This window comes from Eublepharis macularius, chromosome 11 (genome assembly GCF_028583425.1).
Source record: "Eublepharis macularius isolate TG4126 chromosome 11, MPM_Emac_v1.0, whole genome shotgun sequence".
Lineage (NCBI taxonomy): Eukaryota > Metazoa > Chordata > Lepidosauria > Squamata > Eublepharidae > Eublepharis > Eublepharis macularius.
In genome coordinates this window covers 45821052-45845423 of record NC_072800.1, presented here as the reverse complement: position 1 = coordinate 45845423, position 24372 = coordinate 45821052, and the positions used below count along the sequence as shown (strand labels likewise).

Sequence of the window (24372 nt, the reverse complement as noted above, 5' to 3'; positions counted from 1 at the left end):
TAAAAGAGGTGACCAGTGGCTCCTTAAAGATGAACATGATTTATTCCAGCATACTTTTTAATGAGTCAGAATTCACTTTATTGGATGCACTGAAATATAAATCCATTTATATATACAACAGAAAGAAGATCATCCTCCAGATCTGAACTGTGAATGAAGTAGTCCTAAAGGACAATTAGATGCAAAAGGAATCTCACAAACTGATTGGAACTAACCCACAAAATCCACAATACAAGTAGAAAGGCAAGGCAAACCAGGCCAAAGGTAGGTTAAGATAACTCCAGTGAGTGTCTTGGGGGTGGGATCAGACCTGAATAGGTAGGTGTCAGCATCAAGTGTTGCTTGCCCTTGTTTTGTTTCCTCTCCGCATAGGTACAGCAACTCTGCCCTGGGAGAGGCACATAACTCTCTGCTGTTGTCAGGGTAGCAGGAGTAAATAGGAATCCTAGTCCAGCTCCAAATATAAATGCCCAGAAAGACAATAAACTAGGGGAAAGAATAGTTGTTTTCCATTTTTCTCCCCTAGGAACATTTTTTTTCATTATCTTCCAACAGAAAAGTTGGAAATGTTGAGGGAAAAAACCCGAATAAAACCTTTTATGAAACGTTTTCTAATGTGATGCATTAAATTCTTTCTAAAGCAAAGTTTTAAAATAGTCTTAGCTGCTTCCAAAATAGTAACTATCACTATCAATATATCTAATCCTCACTGTAGCCAAATTTATGGATACTTAATTATATCCAGATACTGGAGACACAAAGACAGACAGATCTTTCTACAAGCCTGAAAAACACTCCCAGGGTTGCAGAAAAATCTAAAATTTAAACAAGCAAACAAAAAACATTGGGGAGGGGTTAAACTCTTCCAAAGTAATAGAAGCAGCACCTATAGCTTTAAGAAATGAATGTCCTCAGTAGCCGTCACTAGGCAACCACATAATATTGCCCGCCTTCAAGCCCTGTTTTCTGTCAGTAAAAGGCAGGGAAAAGGGCAGGGCCTTTCCTGGAGCACTTTGGCCTTTAAGGAATTGTTCATTGGGCCCAGGCCAGCAGCAAGCACTAGGTTGACTTGCTACCACGTGCATTACTCAACCAGGCCTGACTGTTTTTACTGTTCAACAGCAGCCATACCATAAAAGCCAGTGTTGTGTAGTGGTTAGAGTTTCAGATTAGGATCTGGGAGGCCCAGGTTTGAACCACGACTCTTCTGTCAAAGTTTACTGGGTGACCTTGGGACAGTTACACAGCCTAACAACCCACAGACTTGTTGTGAGGATAACATGGAGAGAATTATGTAAGCTGCTTTGGGTACATATTGGTGAATAATGTGGGGTGTAAAAGAAATAATAAATATCGTTGAAGATGGAAAGAGCAAGATAAAAGGAAGGTTGGTTTGTGTGGGTTGGGAGAAAAAAGCAAGGAAGGTGAGTATATGACAATTGCCAGGAGGAGGGAAAGAGGAAATACTGTGGGGGAGTGGATACAAGGTAAAATGAGGTGCTCCCCACATTGTGGGGGAGTGGATACATGGTAAAATGAGGTGCTCCCCCCCGCAAGTCCCTGCAGATTCCCCACTTTGCAACTGGGCCTGGTAGCTGGCATCATACCACTGGGCCATAGTTTTCCCAGACAGAGACTGCCTGGAGGAGGAAAAGCTGAAGATGAGGGGGCAGATAAAGGTAGGTTGTCTGGTGGGTGGGAAGGAGAGAAGGAAGCAGAAGAAGGGGTGAGGCTATAGGGGCTTTCAGGGAGAAGGGAAAGAGGAAATTATGAGGGAGGGGGAAATAGGATGCCTATGAAACTGACATATATTGAGTCAAGCACAGTCATTCTCTATTCTAACTGGTAGCAAAAACCTATTTTCAACAACACTTTTCCACATAAATGTTAAGGGTTGTACTGTGGAAAAAGTGTGACTGCTTATACATGAAATTATAAAAGCTGAGACTTCAGATCTTAAATCCTTCTTTATCACAGCGGTCTGCAGGTATATGTGCAGATTTACTCTGCAGAGGTAAAGCCTTAGCTTATATTCCCCTCCTGCCCCGCACTGCTCCAGCCCTACCTGTCTGCCAGTTGGTACAAGCAAAGCATTTCCCTTGTTCCCCAACAGGGCAGGTTGTCTGCTTAGCACTGCTTGCATATCACACGGGGATCTGCACTCTGTCTGTATTTCCTCTCTGAGCTTGCTTCTAGAGAATACAAGTAAAGCTTTTCCTGATTGTCTAGCACATATGCGGTTCTGAGTAACCAACAGTTCTGGTAAAAAGGATATCCTTATACAGAATAAAAGATGAGATTGCAATGGTGCAGAAAGCAAAACAGATGGCACCAAATCAACAATTCTGATGATCCAGTTCCCAGTGTGCCCATAATTTGCCAATCTGCTGATTCCATCTTTTCTCTTACTGCCCCTTTCAATTCCTGTTACTTGGGAAATCAGAACTAGTCAGTAAGATGCCAACATTGGACCAAAAGGCTTCTGCCTGCTCCCCAATACTGGAAGTAATTTCATTTGCATTTGATGCAATTTTGGTATTACAGCTCAGATATGGACTAGTAAATTTCTGTCTGTATACCCTTAAGCCCTGATTAACTATCTCACCCCTGTAATCTACTCAACCCTGCATTTCCGTTTTACATATACACGTGGCCACTGATTTCTCTATTAAAAACAACATTTATGGCTCGGCTCTAATGTTGGGTTTTTTCAGTATTTAGAATAGTATTCCCTCTGATTCATGCATTTTTATCTTATTACAGCGTACATTTTCCCATCCTTACCATATTTGTTCACTGCTAACTGTAGTACTGTCATTCACTATATTTCTTACTACCCATCGTTATCTTTCTTACCTTATTACCTTTACTTCCCTACCTTTTCTCCACTAGGTTGCCTGAAAGAGCTGTGGCTCAATGGTAGAGAAACTGCTTGACATACAGATAGTCCCAGGCTCAATGGCAGGCATCTCCAGTTAAAAAAAACCCCAGGTAGTGGATGGTGAGTGAAAGACCTCTGCCTGAGCCCCACAGCGCCACTGCCAGCCTGAGCAGACAATGCTGACCTTGATGGACCCAGGGTTTGATTCATTAAGGCAGCTTCCTGCTTGCACTCAAAAGTTATTGCACAAAGACTAACGACTGCTCAGATCTCTTCTCTAAAACTGGCTACTACTTTCTTCAAAAATTCTGTTTTCAGCCATTCATCTTTCTCCTCCTTATGGATATTCTCATACCTTCTTTTTTTACCTAATATTCACTCACTGCTGACTATCTTGTCATCCTCTTCAAGTAAAGGTAAGGTAAAGGTAGCCCCTGCACAAGCACCGAGTCATTACTGACCCATGGGGGGGGGGGGCGTCGCATTACAACGTTTTCTTGGCAGACTTTTTACAGGGTGGTTTGCCATCACCTTCCTCAGTATTAACATAACTGCACATACATTCCTTTGGTCTTTTAATATCTTCCATTTGCTCCCCCCATCCGGTACCCTTCTCCTTTTCTCCTGCTCTCTGTCTTCTCAATGGAGTGCACAACATATGCATTCTGTTCTCCAGATATCTAATCTGGTTTGAATGTATTGTACTCCATTAAAATAGCAAGCAGGGAGCTCTGACTCTCAAAAGCTCATACCCTGGAAATGTAGCTGGTCTTTAAGGTGCTACTGGACCCGAATCTTGCTCTTCTACTACTGACCAACACGGCTACCCGCCTGAAACTGATCTTGTGGATTTCTATATCCACAAGTCTCTGCTACTGCAACCCAGATATCCTTTCACTGTCATTTCCTTTTCATCCCTTCCGGTTTTCATCCTGTAGTTCATTAACTTTTTGTCAACTTGTTCTTCCTTCTACACTTTTTGTCTATGTCATTATGGTTCTTTTCTTCGTTGGTAAGCTAACTGCTTCTCTTATTTTGAATACTTCTTCAAACAAAACAAATCCCTGCCTTCTTTTCTGGGAGTCCATGGGTCTGTCAGTCCTGCCATGCAGTAACTCATCAGCCCCCATCTCTTTATCAAGTGCTCTTACTTATTTATACATATTTTTTCTCCTCAACGGGGATACAAAGTGGCTTACAACATTCCTCCTCCATTTTATCCTTACAACAACCCTGTAAAGTAGGTTCAGCTGAGAGGGTGTGACTGGCCCAAGGACACCTAACAAATTCAAACCGGAGTTTTCCAAATCCTAGGCTCCCCGTCTGGAAACGGCCCTAGTCTGACACCACCACACCATACTGGCTCCTTAATCTCTCTCCAGGTTCATCCTGCCCATGTTACTCACTTCATTTACTCATATTAATTGCTATAGGTTATTTATTCCATAACAAATGTAGGAATATAGATGATCAAGGTTGTGAATGGAATTATTTTTCTGCTCCCCCAACACTTTTGGTGTTTGTTTATACTGATATTGTGACTGTCCAGGGGGTAATATTTATTCCAAATCAATTAATCAACAGGGAAGGGGAAATCTGCTGCACATTTAGTGATGGTGTCTTTTGAATTTTGTTCTGCATACTTCAAATAACACGAAAACATTATAATGTACTTGAAATGCAAATGGGTCCTCTGATTGCATGTCTAAAAGATGTTGCTTATTGTGGTGTGGTTGGCTAAGCGTATTGAGAAGTATGCTTAAAAATGTTGCTTATTGTGCTGTGGTTGGCTTATTGAGAAGTATGTGTAAAAATATCGGATTCCTGTTTCTACCATTGAGGGTTTCCCCTCCCCTCGCCTTCTTTGCTGTTTGGAAGTGTCATCCACATGCCCTTCAGCATATGGTACACACATCCAGTTCAATTTAATTTACACTTTGGAAACCATTAATGGACAGGAAGAGGATTGATTGTCCAGGAATGTGACTCTAACTGAATCCAGATGGTCCCTTGGGTTAACCATTGAGAGTCCCAAGGGCATTTTGAACACTGAAGCCGAGAATGGTTTTCAATCTGGAACGTATTACTTGTGAACATTATTGCACACAGTTTTAAAAGTACACTCTATTCAATGTAGGTTTTATGTTCCCATTAGGTGGAAAATTTAAAAACACAACAGCCATTTACAAATGTGCCTTGTGGGGATTGCTGATGCAGTTTATGTTCAGAGAACCCAGGCAAAAAGTGCATTTTTAAAAAATGGACTTAGCAAGTGCTATTGCAAAGAAACAATAGCAGGGGAAGATATGGGGGGGGATTTTCATTCTGACCTCTCTCAAAAAAATAACTAGTCCATTTAACTGTATGTTGGGGGCGCGGGGGGGGGGGAGAGAAGGGCTGTGTGTGAGGGCAGCACAGGTAGCATTTGCCTGGCAAATGGGCTGCTCCCCCCCCCCCCCAGTGTAGTGTGTTCGGTCTGCCGGAGGGTGGCTGCCCAACCTGAACGATGCTGGCCCGGCTGATTGACAACGGGGCAGGCCTGGCAGCGGTGCAAAGCAGACCCATTTGGCCGGAGGTGGGTGAGGGACTTTGCTGGGACTCTCCCCCTCCCCCGGCTTTCCGAGGCAGGAGGACACCAAGGCCTCAGCTTTCCACCTCCATCAAGCCCGCAGGGGAAGCAGCAGCAGCAGCAGCAGCAGCCGCCACCCCAAGGCGAAGCGCAGCAGCCACATGAAGCTGCCTCTCTCTTTGCGCGTATCCGGCTTCAGGCAGAGGCGGCGACCGTAGCGGGGAAGCGGGAAAGGAGGGCGGGGAAACGCCTGTGACTGCGGCCGGAGCAGCCGCGGGGGAAGGGGGGGAGGCACGACGCTTCTTCTGTCACCTTGTTGCGGAGGTGCGTACCCTGCGGCACCGGCGGGGAGGGGAGGGAGCGGCGGGGGAAAGTGACCGGGCACTCAGGGCGGCTGGCGGGGAGACTGGGGAAGGGGCTGCCCTGGGACGCCAGCATGAGGGAGGGCGCAGCCTGCGGAGCCCGAGAAGGGGGCGGCGGTGGGGAGGCGCAGCAGCCTGAGAGCAGCGCGTGGCGAGGCGGGCACATGGGCAGCGGGGCAAGGGCACGCTCAGTCCCGCGCGTGACCATCTTCCGCACAGCTCCCTCGAACGCAGAGCCGGCGAAACGCGGGCGCCAATAGGGCAGCCGCTCCTGCAGTGAGCTGGGGGCACGACTTGGGGTGGGGGCCAGGAGAGGAGCCGGCGCCGCGCATCCAAGGGGGCCGTTCCTTCAGTCCCCGTGGGAAGAAAGTGGCACCGTGGTTTCCGCTCGCAGCCCGCCCCCCACCTGTCACCCCCCCCAGCAGAGACTGCCTTGTCCATCTGTCCAAGTGACTAACGGAGCGGGTACCTGGCGTGGAGCCTCGGCGGCCCGCGGGCAGTTCCTCGAGGGGCGTCGGTGAGGCGGGCGGGCGGGCGCACGCGCTCTCCTGGCTCCTCCTCCGCTGGCTGCCCGGGCTTTGTTGTTGTGCTTCGGGGCGGGCTACTTCCCTTGCCCCTCGCCGGGTGCGCCTGGCCTCGCCGTTGCCTCTCGCCGCGCCTTTGCAACGCCTCCTTCGCCCTGGGCGCATGTGGTGCGCGGTGTTTGTCTTCCCCCCTCGCCTCCGCCCGAGACGGTCCCCGCTCATTCTCCCCTCCCTTCTCTCCCAGGTGCTGAAGAGCCACGAGCGCGGGGCGCCGAACCGGGATTCCAGCGATCGCCCGGGCGCTTTGCAGTCCGGCCGGCGGGACCAGCCGCTCCTCGAGGGCGGATTTTGCCAGTGGCCTCTCCGCAGCTCTTAAGCATACACCGTGAAGGGGAGGGGGAAGCGGAAGAAGGAACGCAACCATCGCCGAGCTGCTGCTGAGGAGGGGAAGGAGAAGAGGGCAGCGTTCTCGCTTCTCTCGCGCCGGCGAGCCTGATGGCCGAGTTTGGCAGCCGGGCGGGTAGCGCTGCCCGCGGGGGGATCGCCTCTTCCCCGAGTCCCGCGCACGGCAAGGGGGCATTCAAAGCGGGAGATGGCGAAGGCGGCGGCGGCGGCAGAGCCCATTTGGACGGCGTGGGCAACAGAGTCTCCAACGGGGACTGTGCCCTGGTAGGGACTAGGGAGGAACTAGGGTCAGCCCCACCTGACAGCCCCGGCGTGGAGAGAGGATATTCTACCCTGCAGCCAGAAGGCAAGGCTGGGATCCCCAGGAAAACCAGCATCATCAAGGTAGGATGTGCTGCCTGGCGTTCCCTGGTATTTCTCCAATGCCTTATGCAAAACAAAAGGGTCGGATTGAAATCTTGGGAGGTCTCGAACATGTGTGCATGTGCATGTGTGCATGTGCAGGAGGAGGTATTGACGTTGTGGGTAAGCTTTGTTTTGGAGACCCCCCTCTTCCCATTGCACAAGCTATGTTGGGATTGTGCAAGTGAGGAGATGTGATGTGTGTGTATGTTGGGGGGGGAGGGAGAGGGTTAGTGGTTCTCCAATGTAAAATGTGCAATCCTCATTCCCTGCAGAGCCCAGGCTTCCATATTTTTTTGCTGATTCTGTGAGGTTGCTGAGTGCACCTGTTCAGAGTATTTTTGTACCTGGTTGACAGAGGCACAGCAAGTGAGCCGAAAACCAGGGATAAATGATGCAAGTAAGGGAGAAATATGAATGCCCTTGTAAAAGGGACAGCTCATCCATCAGGAGATTGTTTATGATAGCTTAACCTGCAGCCTCTACGTTTCTTAATTATTATCTAGATATTGATGTTCCTGGTATACCCGGAATAGGCAAGAGAAAGTTTGATGGTGCTGGTAGATGCCTCTTAGGTAAACAATAATACAAGACTTATCACCCCTATTAAAATGTAGAGAACAGTTGGATTTGTAACAATAAATATAACTATTTCTTGCAGTTGTAGCTTTCATAAAAACTGGATGGTATGTAATCTACATGGGCAAATTTAAGTAGAGAGGAGCTTTACCAAGCTGTATATAAAATAGTAGAATTCTTGCTGGTGCAGAGATGCATACAGCGGTCACACAGCCAATATTATCCCCTTGCCAAGATTAGAGTAGCTATTTTCAGTTTCTTCTCATGAATGAAATGTTTCTAGAAAGATGAGTCTATCAGCAGCAGATCTCAAGAGTTCTGCAATAAACTGCAGGACCTTGCTTAGAGAATCAAGGGGAGGACAAGGACAGGCAGCCGGGGAATGTACTTGACAATTGTGCACCCACCCTTCCTGTTAGGGAGAGGTGATGTTGATTGTTAGCCACTCACAGCAGGATGCATGTCTGATGGGGCAAGTCTGCGGTAAGGAGACAAACAGTGTAATCCTGAACAGAGTTACACCAATCTAAACCCATTGAAATCAATGGGTTTACATTGGAGAATGGGCTTAGATTAGAGTAACTCTGCTTTAGATTGCACTGAAAGTTCTGTTGCCTCTCATGTCCGTATCATTTAATATTCACAGGGTCTGACAAATATCTTTGCACTCTAGTCTAAAAACAATTTCTAACCCTACTGATGGTATTCTTCAGCAACCCAGAGAAGGGTGTTCTGTTGTATTACTGGAGTCTGTTAAATGAGACTGTAGAATTGGTGTTTATATAGCAGTTTATAGTCTAAAAGATTAGGGTGAATCTGCTTTGTTCCAAACTCTTCGGTTGTTTTAAATCTAGGGGAGGGTTCCACAATGCAGCAATATAAAAGTGGACTTTGACTTCCACTGGTCATGGAATGACACATCATGACTTCTAACACAGTTCATTTATTTTTTAACTCCATGTGGATTTATTTCCTCATAACTTTAAGACATCACTGCTTAGTAACAATTTCACATTATATAATTCCCCCCAATCTGTTTCACATTATTTATTTTACTTCATTTATACTCTGCCTTTCTACCTAATAGGGCCAAAATGTACATCAGACTCCTCCATTTTATCCTTACAACAACCCTGTGAGGTATGTTGGACTGAGACTGTGTGATTGGCCCAAGGTCACCCAGCGAGCTTCCATGGCAGAATGTAGATTTGAATCTGGGTTCCCCAGATCCTAGTCCAACACTCTATTACACAGGGTTGGTACTTGTTATGTTACGGTCAGTGACAGTAGCATAGGAATGCAGCCGCAGGTACTTAAATTGGACTGAGGTTTGGAATTTATTGAGTGTGCTTAACCACTCAATGACGTCGTTATCTGTGGAAAATATGTAAATGCCGTTAGGTGCCCAGTATTAAAACATGATATCAATTCTGTGCAGATACATACAAGGTTCTGCAGATATATCCTCTGCACGTGCAGCATAAGCAAATGTGCAAGTTTAGAATGTCCACTTAGTACATTGGCACTATGGTGTGCATATATCACTTTAAGGCCATGCACAATTGTTTTCAAAGAACATAGCTGCTGATACAAGGGCTTGGAAAACACTTCACAAATGAGTGGTGTTAATACAATTATATTCGTTTACCTTAGTCCTAACAAGAAATGACTGTGCTTATTGAAACTAGTCTTTGTTTTGTGGTACCTTGGTGTGCCTGCCAAATGCATCTGGAGTTCCTTAGTTATATGCTGAAAATTTATGTTGGAATGCTATAATCATGAACGCATGTTTGTACTGTTCATATTTGCACTAATTTCATTATGCTCACCATAATGACAATGAAATTGACATTCTGCTTCTTTTTCCAGTATATTTTATTGTATTTTTAATGAGCAGTTTCTGCCTTATCTGTCTAGAAGCTGGGCTTGGTTTGTTTGCCATTATACCATGTACCTTTGTCTCCTTTCTCCTCCTTTCCTTTCACAGTCTTTTCCCACCATCCAAGCTATGACCTGCTCCTACAAGCCATTCTGGTTTGATAAGAGGCCAGAGGATTTGATAGTTGGTTCCTAGTTTTAGTGTGGGGACAGTTTCACCATCGTGACTGTCTTGGGACCTGATTCATGCATTAGTACTAGGACCGGTAGCTTCTAGGGAAAAAATATCTAAGAACTGCCTCCACTTCTTGGGAAGTGCTATTCTGTGCTATGCTCATGGTTTATAGTATTTATAGCGCTATTCTAAGCAGAGTTACCCCCTTCTGGAGCCAATGGACTTAGAATTGCTTGGTTCAAGGTATTTGTCATCACCTTTAAAGCCCTAAATGGTCTGGCACCTGTAACTTCTGGACAGGCTTTTATCTGTGTGCCCACCCCTAGAAATTAGGTGGGGGGACTACTAAAAATAGAGGCTTCTCTGTTCTGGCTGTGTCTGCCTTTGGAACTCTTTCCTCTTAGATTTGCCTGGTGTCTAGTAGAGGCTTGAGGTATATATGTTTTCCTTTTGCTACACTTTTGTTGATGTGTTGGCTTGGTTTGTTGATCTGTTGAGTTCCCATTTCCCCTCTTTATTTGGTTTTCTTTAAAAAATTATATTTTAGGGGCCTCTTATCATTGGACGTACAGGGGTTTCTATGTATAATCACTGATTTTCTTTGTCTTTTAAAATTTTGAATTGGAAGCTGCCTCTAGAACCTGTTTTGACTGAGAATTTGCAGCCTAAACACTTCTTCTGTAATGACAACATCAAGAGCTGTTCCTGTTTTCCGAAGGCTGGTCTGTGTGTAATTTTTTTCTACGTGGGATGCCACTTCCACGTAGCAACTCTTTGTGCCCTGTCTGTATCTCATGGGTGCCTTCTGGACTTCTTTGAGAGTTTCCATGCCAGCAATGGATGATGAAATGGAAAGTGGGGCAGAGCTCTGTGTTTCTGTCCCCACTTGGCCATGATTAGGAAGCTGTTTTGGCTACATCGCTTCAAGCCTTGTCGCTTGCCTTTGAAGAGAATGTGGTTGCTTAAGGGTGGGATGTTGCACTTTCAGCCCTTTGGAATAAGGTCTAGATGTTCTTTTTCTCTAGGAAGCGTTATGTATGTAGAAATTACAGTAATCCATTTTATTCCATTTCATTTTTTAATTGTCTTTTAATATAGAGATTCCTATACCTTTACTGGTTGAATTCCTCAGCTGTATACAAGTCCTCTGCTTCTATTCCTTTTCATGTTACTACCTTCTTATAACTTGATAGATACCCTGGACAGTTACGCAGTTCATTAATCAGAGGGTATTTTTCTTTTATAGATCAGGTACTGGCATGGTCTTTTTCTGTCACTTGCAGTGGAATTTTAAGCAGAGTTATACCCTTCTAAGCTTATTGAAGTCAGTGGGCTTAGAAGGTCAGAACTCTGTTCAGGATTACACCTTAAGGTCCCTCTTAGGTTCTCCCCACCCTTTCTACTTCCAAATAGATTTGGCTGAATATGCTTCCAGGCAAGGCAAGTAACATTTTATGAGGTGAATGCTATCTCTTAATCTCTATGCAGCAGCAGTGAATTTTTGACTTATGCTTCTTCCTTCTGCTTATCTGGAAAGCACCTCTTACTAATTTCTTCCAGAGAAAATGCCACAAAAGGCAATGTCAGTTCATTTGGTTATTCTACAATAAATGAAACCAGTGCATTTTCTCTTTGTGTCACTCTAGGTGCCTGTGCACTTCTGTAACTGAATACAGTTTTTAAAAATCAGCAGCTAGTGACAATAGGTTGCACAAAGTATGTATTAATCTTGTATGCACTTGACTTTATGGCCCTTTTCTTCTTTACCCCAGCCATAGGGGTGGAAATCATAACAAAAAACTGTACTCACCATCTGCAAGTGAGTCATCTTAAAGAAACTGAAAGATATTCTGATAATCACCAAAGAACATTACTAAAGATAGTTGAAGTGGCAGCTGCTAATATAGAATAATTTCAGATATTTTACAGCTGATTCTGCCAAACCATAACTTTACCTTATGGCTATAAGTTAACATATACTAAAATTACTTTTTATGTTTGTATGTGTAGAATGCTAGGACAGATACAGTGATCCTCAAGAAAGAAGGAAGTATTCTGTTTTCTGTTTTTATCTTGCAAAAAAAAGAGTGGTGAGTTCCTATGAGGTTAAAATTGGTGACTGGAGTGCTTTCATGACACAGATGTGAAGGTATTCTTATGTAAGCAGCTGGGGAGAAGAAGAATGGGGGGGCAGGGATAGGGCAGACAGCATCACCTAAGACATGACCTCTACTCTTGGTCCCATATGCTTAGGTTTTCTGGAACCGTCTCAGCAGCTGTTTAATGTAGAAGGAAAGTGTGCGTCCTTCCTTGCAGTGTATCAAGCTGACTGTGTTTGTAATGCTATCCTGCAACCACATGAGGACATGGATGACTCAAAATTGTCTCAGTTTATTTTAAGATGAGTTGTTCAGTCTGTGTAAAAAAAATATTCAATAACAAAGGACAGGAATGCCCAGAGTTGGATGGCTGGATTTGGTTCTCTAGTAGGTCTTCCTGTTGTTATTGGAGTCCTTTGTTTACACAACACCTACCTAAACTCAGGAAGCAGAATAGTGTTCTTCTAAGTGCACACTTTTGAAAGCATAGAAGTAGAGCAAAGAAGCATTTTATTTTAGACATGGCCTCTAGTTTCAGGATAAATAAAGCTGACATGGGCTGCAGTCCTAAGAACACTTTCCTAGGAATAAGCTTTCTTTGACGTATACTTGCTTAGGATCGCTCCCATGCAAGATTACCCCCTTCAACTTGACTCATCAGCCCATTAAGCGAGACCATTGTTATATGGTATATATATTCCATGTAATGCATTGAACATGCACTCAAAAAGAATGTAAAGTAAAGTAGCCTCAGGGGCGGTAGGGGGAAATCAACTGAGATTTTCAATCTCCTCTTAGAGATTCTGTTCTACAGAGCTCTCCTTATCAATCAGTGCTGGAGTTTTTGAGACAATTTTTGGTTATGTCTAAATTTAGGTCTAACTTAAAAATAGAAAAAAATATTAAATGACCCATGATTTTGGAAAGAAGCACTGCTCGATTCCAAGAACCTTCAAAGTGTTTTATGTACGACTCCACAAATAAAAAGGCCAAGTAGGCTTATTTCTGTGGTGGTGCTTGGTTGAATGTCACAGAAGCAAATAATTTGCAATAGGCTTTTTCTCAAAGGAGGAATGGGTGATTCTGTTGTTTTATGAAATGGGGTTGTTGTTTTTTGCTCAATGCACCTCATTAATGTTTTTTCTTCAAGTGGCTAGCCTACTGTGATGAAAGCATCCATAGCTTTGCTAGGGATATAGGGAAACATGGATTGCTATTCTAGGCACACGGTAGAAAATAAGCCTTACTGAATTAATTTGGGACTTGTTTCTGAAGGAACATATCATGCTGATGGAGTACAGCACACTTTTTGCTGTATTGAGTTTCTTAAATGATAACTCTTGCAATTTTTCTTTTTCCTGCCACTGTTTCATAACTTTATGTTTTATACTCTTTTCCTTTGTTTCTTTCCCCTTTTCCTGTCACCCTACTGTGGGATGCTGTTGCACCTGGTACTGTGAATGATTCCACGCTGGCTGTGTCTTCTGACAATGCAATGATGCACATTCTATATTCTTCTGCTTTTAGCAGACGGAGCTGGGATTTACTCTTGTTCACAGGTTTCTGATGATATTGTACCATTACCGGGTGACAGGCCAGGCTATAGAATAGGTAGATATGCTGCCATGCTGGGAAATGGCAGACATTAACGCCTTTTGTAAGAGTCTGAAAGCTTGATTTGAAATTGCTTAGTAACATGTTATAAAGCCTTTTCATAGTGCTCCTGACCAAAAAAATCGTGCTGATTAGTACACTTAGCTTTCAGCTACGGTTGGGTAAATTCATTTGCATATGAGCAAAATGGAGTAGAAAAATATTTCTGAAGACTGCACTTTGTAGTATTAATAGCAGAATAATGTTTTTGCCTACAGTTTATATTTTGTAGCTTGTATCATGACAATAGTAAACTATGCATTCATAGTAAGCTGTGACCGTTAGCCTGTTTTCAAATTGTGGTTTAGTATTCTTCACTGCTTGTAATATTAGAATAGCTAATCATAGTTTGTGCAATTATCTGTTGTTTTGTGTTTCTTGACAGCTAACATTTTTGCCTGAATGACTACTACAGTTGTAATTTGTGATCCTGAATGTGCCACTAAAAACACCTGCTTATAAGGCTATTTATTCCCCTTTAATGACATAATAACTTGTTCAGAATATGGTCAGAATTGGAACATAGAACTCCATAATACAATCCCAGTCATATCCACTAAACTATACTGCCTCTTTGCTATGATGTCTCATTTAATATTAGCTTTAAAAAAACAGTTTAAGTTTTTTAAGAGCCAGTTTGGTGTAGTGGTTAAGAGTGCTGGGACTCTAATCTTCAGAACTGGGTTTGATTCCCCACTCCACTTGAAGCCAGTTGGATGACCTTGGGTCAGTCATAGCTTTACCAGAGCTCTCTCAGCCCCACCCACCTCACAGGGTGATTGTTGTGGGGACAATAATAACATACTTTGTAAACTGCTCTGAGTGGGTGTTAAGTTGTCCTGAAGGGCAGTATATGAATCAAATGTTGTTGTTGTTGTTAGCTATAGAAAACATGCTCAAAATATGAAAATATTAGGAGCCCTACAGTACCATCCTAAGCATGTCTACTCAGAATCCTACAAGTGGGGCTTACTTGTGGAAAATGTTCTTAGAATTAAACTGCTAAGCATTCTTCCTCAGGAGCAACCATTTTGATCCCCCCTGAGGCATTGATCTCTCAGAAGTCTACTGTTTCTCGCCAAGCCTTTGAGGCCAGGTTTGCAGTAGCAGTTACCTAAGAACAGTTTGCGGCGAGCTTGTGGATGACAGGAGAACTATTCTCCACACATATAAGACATGTCATACCTGTTTTATTCTTGGGCTTTCCTGCTTTCTGCTTAACAGCCGGGGGACTCACTTAAGGTACAGGACGCTGCTTTTCTACTTGTTTCTTAGGAGGAAATGAGCCCTCCACAGCACACACACTGCTCCTTTTTCATGGCTTCAGGCTAATGTCCACCCTGTGTATGTTATCCTGGGATTGTCTTTTAATAGCTGAGTCAGCATTAACTGGACACAATCGTATCCAAAGTGAATGGCTTCAAATTTGTATTCCTTCAGAATGCATGGTATTGTTACCTCATATCTGTTGACCATCGTCATACATACCAAAATCAAGACTAAATTAAGTTCTTGAAACAGAAGCTTGTTTCCATGTTGTGTGTGTTTACAATTATTTTACCTGTATGCATTTAGAAAAAATTTATGTCACCTCTCCAGGGAACCTGCCCAGAGTGGCTTACAAAATAAAACGTAATAAAAATCTAAAACAGTAAGAATTGTTGATTAAAATCTGACATTAAAAAACCACAACAACCACCAGAGCCCAGAAACATAGACCATTGAGCAACTTAAGAGGAATACCAATTTTCAGACTAAAAATACTTCGAAATTGTGTTAAAAGATGAGCCCCTCAGTGCCTGGGTAAACAAAAATGTTTGGGCCTGGCTCCTAAAAGAGAGTAACTTAACCAGGTGAGCCTCAAGGGGAAAGGCATTCCATAGGTGCCACTACTGAAAAAGTGTGGTTGCCACCTGCTTCACCTCTGGAGGTGGACAGCTGGGCTTGTGTGGCAGATCCTAACTAGTGGGCTGGGCAGCATGTGAGGAGGTGGTACTTCATGCGTCCTGGCTGCATGCCGTTTAGTGCTTTAAAGGTAAGAACCAGTACTTGTTGCACCTGGAAACAAATGAGCAGGCAATGCACATCTTTCAACGCAGAGGAGATACGGTCCATGTATCCCACCCTGACAGTAGCCTGGCTATCACTTTTTGGACCTGCTGAAGTTTCTGGACCATTTTCAAAGACAGCCGTATGTATTACATTACAGTGCATTACAGTAAATTAACCTGGATGTAATCAGAGCATGGATCACTGTTGCCAGATCATGCCTTTTGAAGAACATCCGTAGCTGGCGTATCAGCCAAAGCTGATAAAAGGCACTACGTACCACAGAGGAAAATTGGACCTCTGACCATAGGCCAGGATCCAGCAGCACGCAAACTATGAACCTGCTCTTTTAGGGGGAATGTGGCCCCTTAAGGGCAGGCTGACTCCTTGGGCCTTGAGAAGCTTCACTCTGGATTGTGTAGATGTTTGTATGTAACTGATTACTGGCACTAGAATAGCTTAGTTGGTAAAAAGAAGGGGCCAGAAGTCAGTCTTTATCTACCTGAAAATCATTGTGTTGACCCATAGTTACATATTAGCATTCTCCACATACAGAGGTGCTGTTTCCCAGATGTGCCAATGCTATTGCTAAGAACATTTTTTTTACCATTTCCTTAAAATTCTCTGTGATTCTACTCAGAATCCTGCTAAGTTTTGTTCAGTCAGGCTTAATGCCAAGAAAGTGTTCTTACAATGGCGCAATGGCTTAATGCCAATGAAAGTGTTCTTACAATGGTTTACTGTTTTTAAAGCTTTAAATTAATCATTGTTGCAGAGAGAACCTGAAAAAGGAAAGGTAGTTCACAGAAGAACAACTGTGAATGAAAAAGCCGGAGCATGATGGGAATGCAGATTTCTTTGGTTGTCTGCTTCTGGTCCCCTTTATGGAAAAAAAAGATAAGAAAAGAAACTATAGATTTAAGAAGAGGCTTATTCCCAGTCAGTTCCGAATTACTCAGTATTGTCTACATGATGGTCAGCAAATCTCCAGGGATTTAGGCAGAGAAAGATCTTTCCCAGTACCTCCGACCTTTTAATTGGAGAAGCTAGGGACTAAACCTGGGTTCTTCTGTCCACAAAGTATGTACTCATCCACTGAGCCTTGACCCTCCTATGAAGGGCTTCTTAGTGCTGTTTTCATTGCCCTTAATTCTTTAATGCATTGAGTTAGGCTTGGTTTGTATCTTTGGAATGTGTCTGCTTCTGTTCATTATACTCTTGAAGTGAGCAGTGCCATTAATTCCTGCTCCTTGTGGCACAGTGTAGTCTGTGCTGTTAGGATTGATTCTGAGATGAACTAATTTGTTATAAGAATTTGGACCAGATTTTAAATCTGGAATCAGATTCAGTGTGATCACTGAAGTGATGACAAAGCTGTAAGCCTGACTGAAAGAGTGCAAGGCATCGTACTGAACTGATTGACTGATCAGTTATCTTTTTGTACTGACTGAAAAGAGCAGTTTTATCAGTGAAGAAAGGCAGATAGATGTTAGCTCAGATGTTAACTCCCCTCTCCTGATAAGCTTCTGGTAGAGATTGGAGTGAGCTTCATCACAGGGTAGTTTAATTTCTAACCTTGCTAAATGGCCCAAAACACACATGTTGGAGACCCATAAAGATTTACAGGGGGACATGGAAATAATTCAGAAATTTACCTGACTGAACTAGAAATAGAAAGTGGACTAGGATGAGAACTAGAAATGAAGTGATCAGGTAAGCAGAACAGAGAAAAATCCTATGAAACAAGAGCTTCTAAAAAGAAAAGTTTAGCTCATATACCTTCATGATCTTTTCCTGGACTTGTTAGGGGATACATGAGCTACTGGTAGTTCACAAGCTAGCTGTTTGAGCCTCCTGCTCTAATCTTTTTTTCTCCTCTTCTAATTCACGCAACAGACCTCAATATTCTAGAAGAGTAAGCATGTTCAGTTCTCAGTGGACTGTTTTTTTAGGGATGTGTGTACATTTTTAGTAACTAATATTTTTCTGCATATCTAGAAGCCCCCTATGCAGAAATCCTGACCATGTCCAGTGACAGGCACGCAGCAATGAACTTTGCTTTTTGAGAGAGGAAGCTGTGGTGTCATGAGGAACTGTGGTGGTGACGGTTTCCAAATCTCTGCCTAATGGGTTTTCTTAGGGACTTGGCTGGTTTTTAGAGCCCCATCCACCACTCTTTTTGGCTGTCAGAAGCTCTGGAGCATGTTAAGTCCTCATTAGGTCATTTTAAATGTTTTCCTTATGCTTAATTTACAAACTTGTACTTTTCTACATTCTGGGAAGTAAGTCTGAAACGCTGACATTTTTGGTGATGGACTGGTTTTGCTGCTTTTGAAATGGATAGGGCACTTCCCCATAATGATTCCTTGTTTCAGTGGTATCATTAAACCATAGGATAAATAAATGGATTTATTGCATTTCAACACAAGAAGAAATCCACTCCAGATCAAGCAATCACTCCGTCCTGCCCCCCACTCAAACTTTAATTTGGAATAAATTACATAATCATTTAGGTACGAGCCGTCCATACTTACTTACAAGCATGAATGAATGTAACCATGTGTCCTTAAGCCTTTTTAGGATTAGGGATTTACTATATTAAAAAATCTTCTCTGCATTTAATGTTCTGGCAGATTATTACTACGTTGCATCCAGATTCAATTTAACCAAATAGCTCCTTGGAAGTAATCAAAGCTATTCCCTCCTGTTTCTATTAAAAAGTACTTGACCTTTGTGTTCAGTCTTGCAAATATGCTTACTTGAAAGTAAGTCCCATGATTAAAATCGAACTTACTTTCTAAGTAAATTTGTATAAATTTCAGTTTACTTATGTAATTATTTTAGCCTGCAAGATGTTTACTGTTGTGTATATTGCCCCTGATAACAAACAAAAAAAATACTCACAGGTTCAGTAATGGCTTTTTATAAAACCTTCTAACACTAAGATCAAATTAGTATCCAAATTAAATATGAGACTACAGAACGCCATCCAACAAGGGATTTTTCCCATTGCTGTTTGGGTGTAACACTTTACAGAGTAACAAGCTCATTGTAGAACCCTGCTGCAAAGAGTTTACAAGCTAAATCAAGCTTGTTTGCTCAGAGCTCCGTCTCTTCAGCTGGCTGTGGAGGCTCCATGCCTAAATGGAAATTGAATGTTACACTATGACATTAATCAAGAGTATGTGTAGACACAGTACCAGAATTTGTCACAACCTGCCTCTCAGACATCATTGTTCAGGCTTATCCCCATGAAAATTCATTACAGTCTAGAATGGCTGATTAGACTTTAAACTTGGGCTTTGGTTTATCCTGGAGTTTTATTACAGGGTATGTAAGAGCTATTCGGTGCAGCAGAGTCTGAAGGGGACTTTGGGAGGTTAGATTCAGTCAGTGATGGCATATTGCGTGACAAATAGGTTTCAGTTAAGAGGAGGCTTTGGGGGAAGTTGCATTTCTGCTGTGTAATACCTTTTATTAGGATCAACCAAGTTGACATAAAACATTGTGCAAACTTTCAAGCTCACCAGAACTCTCATGGCCCATTATTATATGCCCAGAGTAATGCCTGTCACCACTTAGGGATCACAAAGGAATTTTCCTCCAGACCAAATTGGCCATGGATCCTGGAGACTTTTTGTGCAGAGCAGGAGGGAATGGGGGAGGACAGCTGTGAATTACCTGCATTGTGCAGGGGGTTGGACTAGATGACCCTTGGTACACCTTCTATCTATGTTTATGTGTTTCTTCATCAGGCTGTGTGTTAATAACTAAAAGACAGATTGATGGGAAGCCATTTTTCAGGCCATGATGTAGTGTCCTGCACTTAAAAACATTCTTTGGGAAGCAGCAGCATTTAATATCTTTTTGTCTTTGGCTTCCCAGAATACAAATTCTGTAAGCTAAACAATCAAGGCCGCGTGTGCAAATGATCTCAGGGAAGAGTGGCTGAGAGCCGGACCACACGTTACTAAATACACGAGACCGAGCGAGTGTCAATATTCATGCCTCACCCCAAGTTCCCGTGCCTAGATGAGTACGTGTCCTTGTCCGGCCACACGTTCAAATCATCTGTTTTCAGTGGCGAGTGTACGCGGTCTCGATCATCAAGTCGGCAATGTAGAGTTTCCGTCTCCATTTTCTTCCACTTCCCGCCCTTGGCACAGTCATCCGTGCTCTCAATATTGCAGATAGATGGCGCTCACGTCTACGTGAGGGAATGTCAAGAATTTATTTTGGATGTCAGTCGCGCAACTCATTTTTTTGCCTGCCATTGCCCAGTTCTACCTGAAGTACTCTCTCATCACTGTAGGTAATCGCCCCGGGTTTTTTCCCCACCATTTGATCGCTGCTTATATCCCCCCCCCCCCAAGCAACAATACTGGTCACACTGTCCTCAGCTACCAACAGGCACTAGCTCACAGCAAAAATTATAGCAACCATAAATGCCAAAGCTCATAATAATTCTTTCCCCCTATATTACTATTGTATTATATTTGGAGATGCTAACCTCCTTAACAGGGAAAATTAAGTGAGGTTTATGTGTGCCCACCGATGGGTCTGGACTTTATAGTCTAGCTTACTTGTGATCAACGGAAAACTATTATTGAGTTACCCCACATATGTTGAGTACAAATTACAGCCGACTACAAAGCAGTTGATAAGCAAACATAATGACAAACATAAAATTTATCATTAGTCTCCCTGCTGACCACTTGAGGAACAATTCCTAACACTGATTCAATTTATGAGGAAATGGAACACATGCATGATGGGATACCGTTCGCCCATCTCGGAGGAATGCCAAGAGAACCCGTGCAAAGGCAGACACGAGTTTGATTACTGTGCTGAAAGACTGGCGAGTGTACAGGGGAGACCTGTGTAAGTTGGTTTACGTGTCATTCGCGTGTATTTAGTAACGTGTGGTCTGGCTCTGAGTTGGCAGTTGGTGGGGGCAGGGAGGAGAAGCCTGTCAGCCACACGTGAACTATCCCTATGAAAAAACACATTTTATCCTTTTTTACCCCCTTAGGGGGCGAATTTCTTAAAATCCCTTCTTAGTGAGCCTCTACATCACAAAAGGAACGTTCTCCCCAAATTTCACATTTCTAGGTCCAGGGGTTTGGGCTGGGCGTTGATGAGTCAGTTAGGACACTTGTCTATATATAGATTTTCTATACGGTCCTTCCTCCAAGGAGTTCTTAGCTACTTTATTTTATTTATTTTACTTTATTAGTAGCCTGCCTTTCTCACTGAGATTTAAGGTAGATATTGTGAGGGTATGCTTGACTGAGAGCTGAACTACACGATACAAATGACACACGAACGACATTCGAATGGACTTACACATGTCTCCCTGTTGTTTTCCTGTACACTTGCCAGCACGATCCCGTGTCCATGCTGGCACGGGTTTCTTCTGCGCTCCTCCAAGACGCAGAAATGATATCCCATCATGCACCTCCATTGTGCACATACTTAAACCATCCCCTGTAACTGTCCCCTGTCCCCATTGTCTTCCTGTGCGGGAAGAGGGAAGCAGAAGCAAAACAGAATCACCACTTTGCAATGGCGACTCGATGATATGGTCTGCAGACACTCGCCAATGTAAACCGCTTTTTTGCTGACACGTGCACAGAGCAGAGCCACAGATACGAGTTCATCGGAGGTAAAAAAGACGTGGGAAGGAGAGGAAAAAATGAATCTGGCCACTCTCATAGACTCGTGTAATTCATCTCGTCTAGTTTGGCTCTCAGACACAGTGATTAGCTCATACCCGACTTGCTCCATGGACTGTTGGAGATATGAGCTCTAGTATCCCTACAGTACAACATTTTGTCAGCTACATGATGCTGTTTAAATGTTATAGTTTAAACTTTGTAGTTTAAATGTTACATAAAATAAGGACATAAATTCTGTTTGATTGCAATATGTTTCACAATAATAACAACACAGTATCATGATCTCCAAGGCTGCTATGTGATCCTTCAGAGGTTATTCCCAGAGTTATTTTTAAATAATCATGTGGCCATTCACATTCCTTGGTCAGGAGCAGCCAGTGTTGTCCATTTTAACTACTGGCTATTTTAACTGTTTGCTTTGTGTAAGCTGCCATTCTTTCTTCACCAAAATAGGCAGCATCTCATTCTGTGTTGCTTTTAAAGAATAATATAAAAAGATGCTTTCTCTTTGAACAAATATGTAGATTTTTTGGCTGTAAAATAACTGTCAAAATAACTATGAGATGCTTGCCTAAGACCATGGTGCTTAGCTATGGAACCATTCCATCCAGGAATGCTTCCTAAAACTCTTTATTTCTGATATGCTTTTTCTTATAAGAGATCTATGTGAATATCCAGGCAACAAATCTGTATGAATAAGTGTGTTAGGATGTTCTTCAGCTGTATTGATTTGATTTCAATTTTTCCTCAATAATCAGTGCTCTGTGTGTGTGTTATGTGCCATCAAGTCGCCTCTGACCTATGGCGACCTTATGAATGAAAGACCTCCAAAATGTCCTATCCTTAACAGACTTGCTCAGAACCTACAAACTGGAGGATGTGGCTTCTTTTATTGAGTCAAGCCATCTCATTTTAGGTCTTCCTCTTTTCCTATTGCCTTCTACTTTTCCTAGCATTATTGACTTTTCCAGATAATCTTGTTTTTTCATAATGTGACCTGAGTACGATAGCCTCAAGGCCAAGCTACAAGTGACGAATGACACTTGAACGGCAAGTGTATTTCTCCCTGTCCACTTGCGCTCCACTCAATCCACTTGCTGTTCAAGTGTCATTCGTCACTTGTAGCTTGGCCCTTAGTTTTGTCATTTTAGCTTCTAGGGAGAATTCAGACTTGATTTGATCTAGTACCCACTTATTTGTCTTTTTGGCTGTCCATGGCTGTCCAGCACCACATTTCAAATGAATCAGTTTTCTTCCTGTCAGCTTTCTTCACTGTCCAAATTTCACATCCATACATCATAATGAGGAATACCATTGTTTGGATTATCTTGATCTTGGTTTCCAGAGAGACATTTTTATCTTTAAGGATCTTATCTAGCTCCCTCATGGCTGCTCTTCCAAGTCTCAATCTCCTTCTTTTTTTAAAAAAAAATTATTATTTTTAACATCTAAAACAGTAAACTACAAAAAACTACAATAGTACAAGGGAAGGGAAAGAAGGGAGAATAAGAAGAGGGGGAAGGGGGTGGAAAAAAGGGGAAGGCAACTTACAAACACTAAACACTACACTTCAATGCTTTCCCTTCATACTGCCATAATTAAAAAAATAGCTTAATAAAGTAATGATGGAATGGTTGATCTTACAAAATACAAATTACAATTCAAATTAAATCTCCCCCCCCCCTGGGCCTCGGACACAGTTCTCTCTGAGCAGCTACAGCCGCAGCGCTCGTTGCCTCCCCCCTCCCTTCAGGCTTCGAGTCTTCTTCTTTTTGCTTGATGTCTGGCCCAAATTCTGGATTTTTGTCCACAAAATCCCTTAGCTGATCTTCCGAATTAATCTTGTAAGCTTGATCTTTATAACTAAACCCGATTCCTTCCGGAAATAGCCATTTGTACTTTATGTCACGTTCCCTCAAAAGAGCAGCCTGCTTTTTATACTTAAATCTTCTCTTCCGAACTAAAAATGGAACGTCCTTCAGTATCTTGACTTTATTTCCCAGAAAGTCCAACTCCGCATTATATGAGTTATATAGGATATTGTCCCGGACCCTCCGGGATGAGAACTCAATAACGATCTCGCGAGGCAGCTGCCGCTTCATTGCATATTTTGAAGATGCCCGACGGACTCCCAAAATGGCGCTTTTTACTTCTTCTTTAGTTGCCCTCGCGGGTGACGCTAAAAGTTCCGAGGCAAGATCCCATAAATCCTCGTTTTCCTCATCTTTAACATTCTGGAGACGCAAAATGGTCTGTGTTCGTTCCACTTGCAGCCCAATCAGCTGATTTTCCACCAACTTTAGCTCCTTGTTCGTTGCTCTCATAAGTGACGCATTTTCCCGAGCAGACTTCTCTGCCCCCCCCACTACTTCCTTAATGGCGTTCACATCGCTCTCAATTAAGCCCACCCTTTGATCTGTTTCATTCAGCTTGTCAACAAAGGGTTTTATGGCTTCAGTAACCGATCTTTTCACCAGTTCCTCGAGCGACTCGCCTCTTCCCTGCAGGGCAGCCGAAACTGACTTGCCCAAAGCAGGACTCTGCTTTTTTGCTGCCATTTTAGGGGGGGGGACCGCCAATTCCGAGACTCTGTGAGGGGGGAAAAATCTGAATCTTCTAAACTTCAGATCCCACCACTCCTTCACATGCGCTTGTAGTAACAGAAGGGATTCGCTTACTTACAGGCTTCCGCCTAATCCTGTTCTTTGCCGTTTTCCATGGCCCGGCAGCACACAGGGTGCCGCGCACGTCTGCCGGCCTCCATAGGGACAAACGGGCAATTTACCCCCTGCCTCAATCTGCCAGAGGGCTCTTCCCGTCGCGTCCCGGACCCAGACTCCCTCCCTGGGAGCCCTGGGGGCTAACCTTTGCAGATCAGCCGCCCGGTCAGGGTGCTCGGCCGCTTCTTCTCGGACCTGCCAAGAGGAGCGTCCGACATGGCCGCGAAAACGAAACCGAATCCCCAAGTCTCAATCTCCTTCTGATTTCCTCGTTGTAGTCTCCCTGTTGGTTGATGATTGAACCAAGGAATAGAAAATCTTGGACAAATTCAATTTCCTCATTGTCAACTTTAAAATTATGTAACTCCTCAGTAGTCATTACTTTTGTCTTCTTGATG

General features: G+C 43.3%; 1 protein-coding gene across 1 annotated transcript in view; it reads left to right on the top strand.

Annotated features, from left to right (window-relative positions):
- Nucleotides 1–6434: 6434 nt before the first annotated feature.
- PLCL2 (phospholipase C like 2) overlaps nucleotides 6435–24372 on the top strand; it is a 127747-nt gene continuing 109809 nt past the window's right edge. Inside the window, exon 1 of the mRNA XM_054992002.1 lies at nucleotides 6435–7125. Within this exon, the coding sequence (XP_054847977.1) occupies nucleotides 6832–7125 (294 nt within the window). The 5' untranslated portion in view covers nucleotides 6435–6831. The remainder of the gene's footprint in view (nucleotides 7126–24372) is intronic.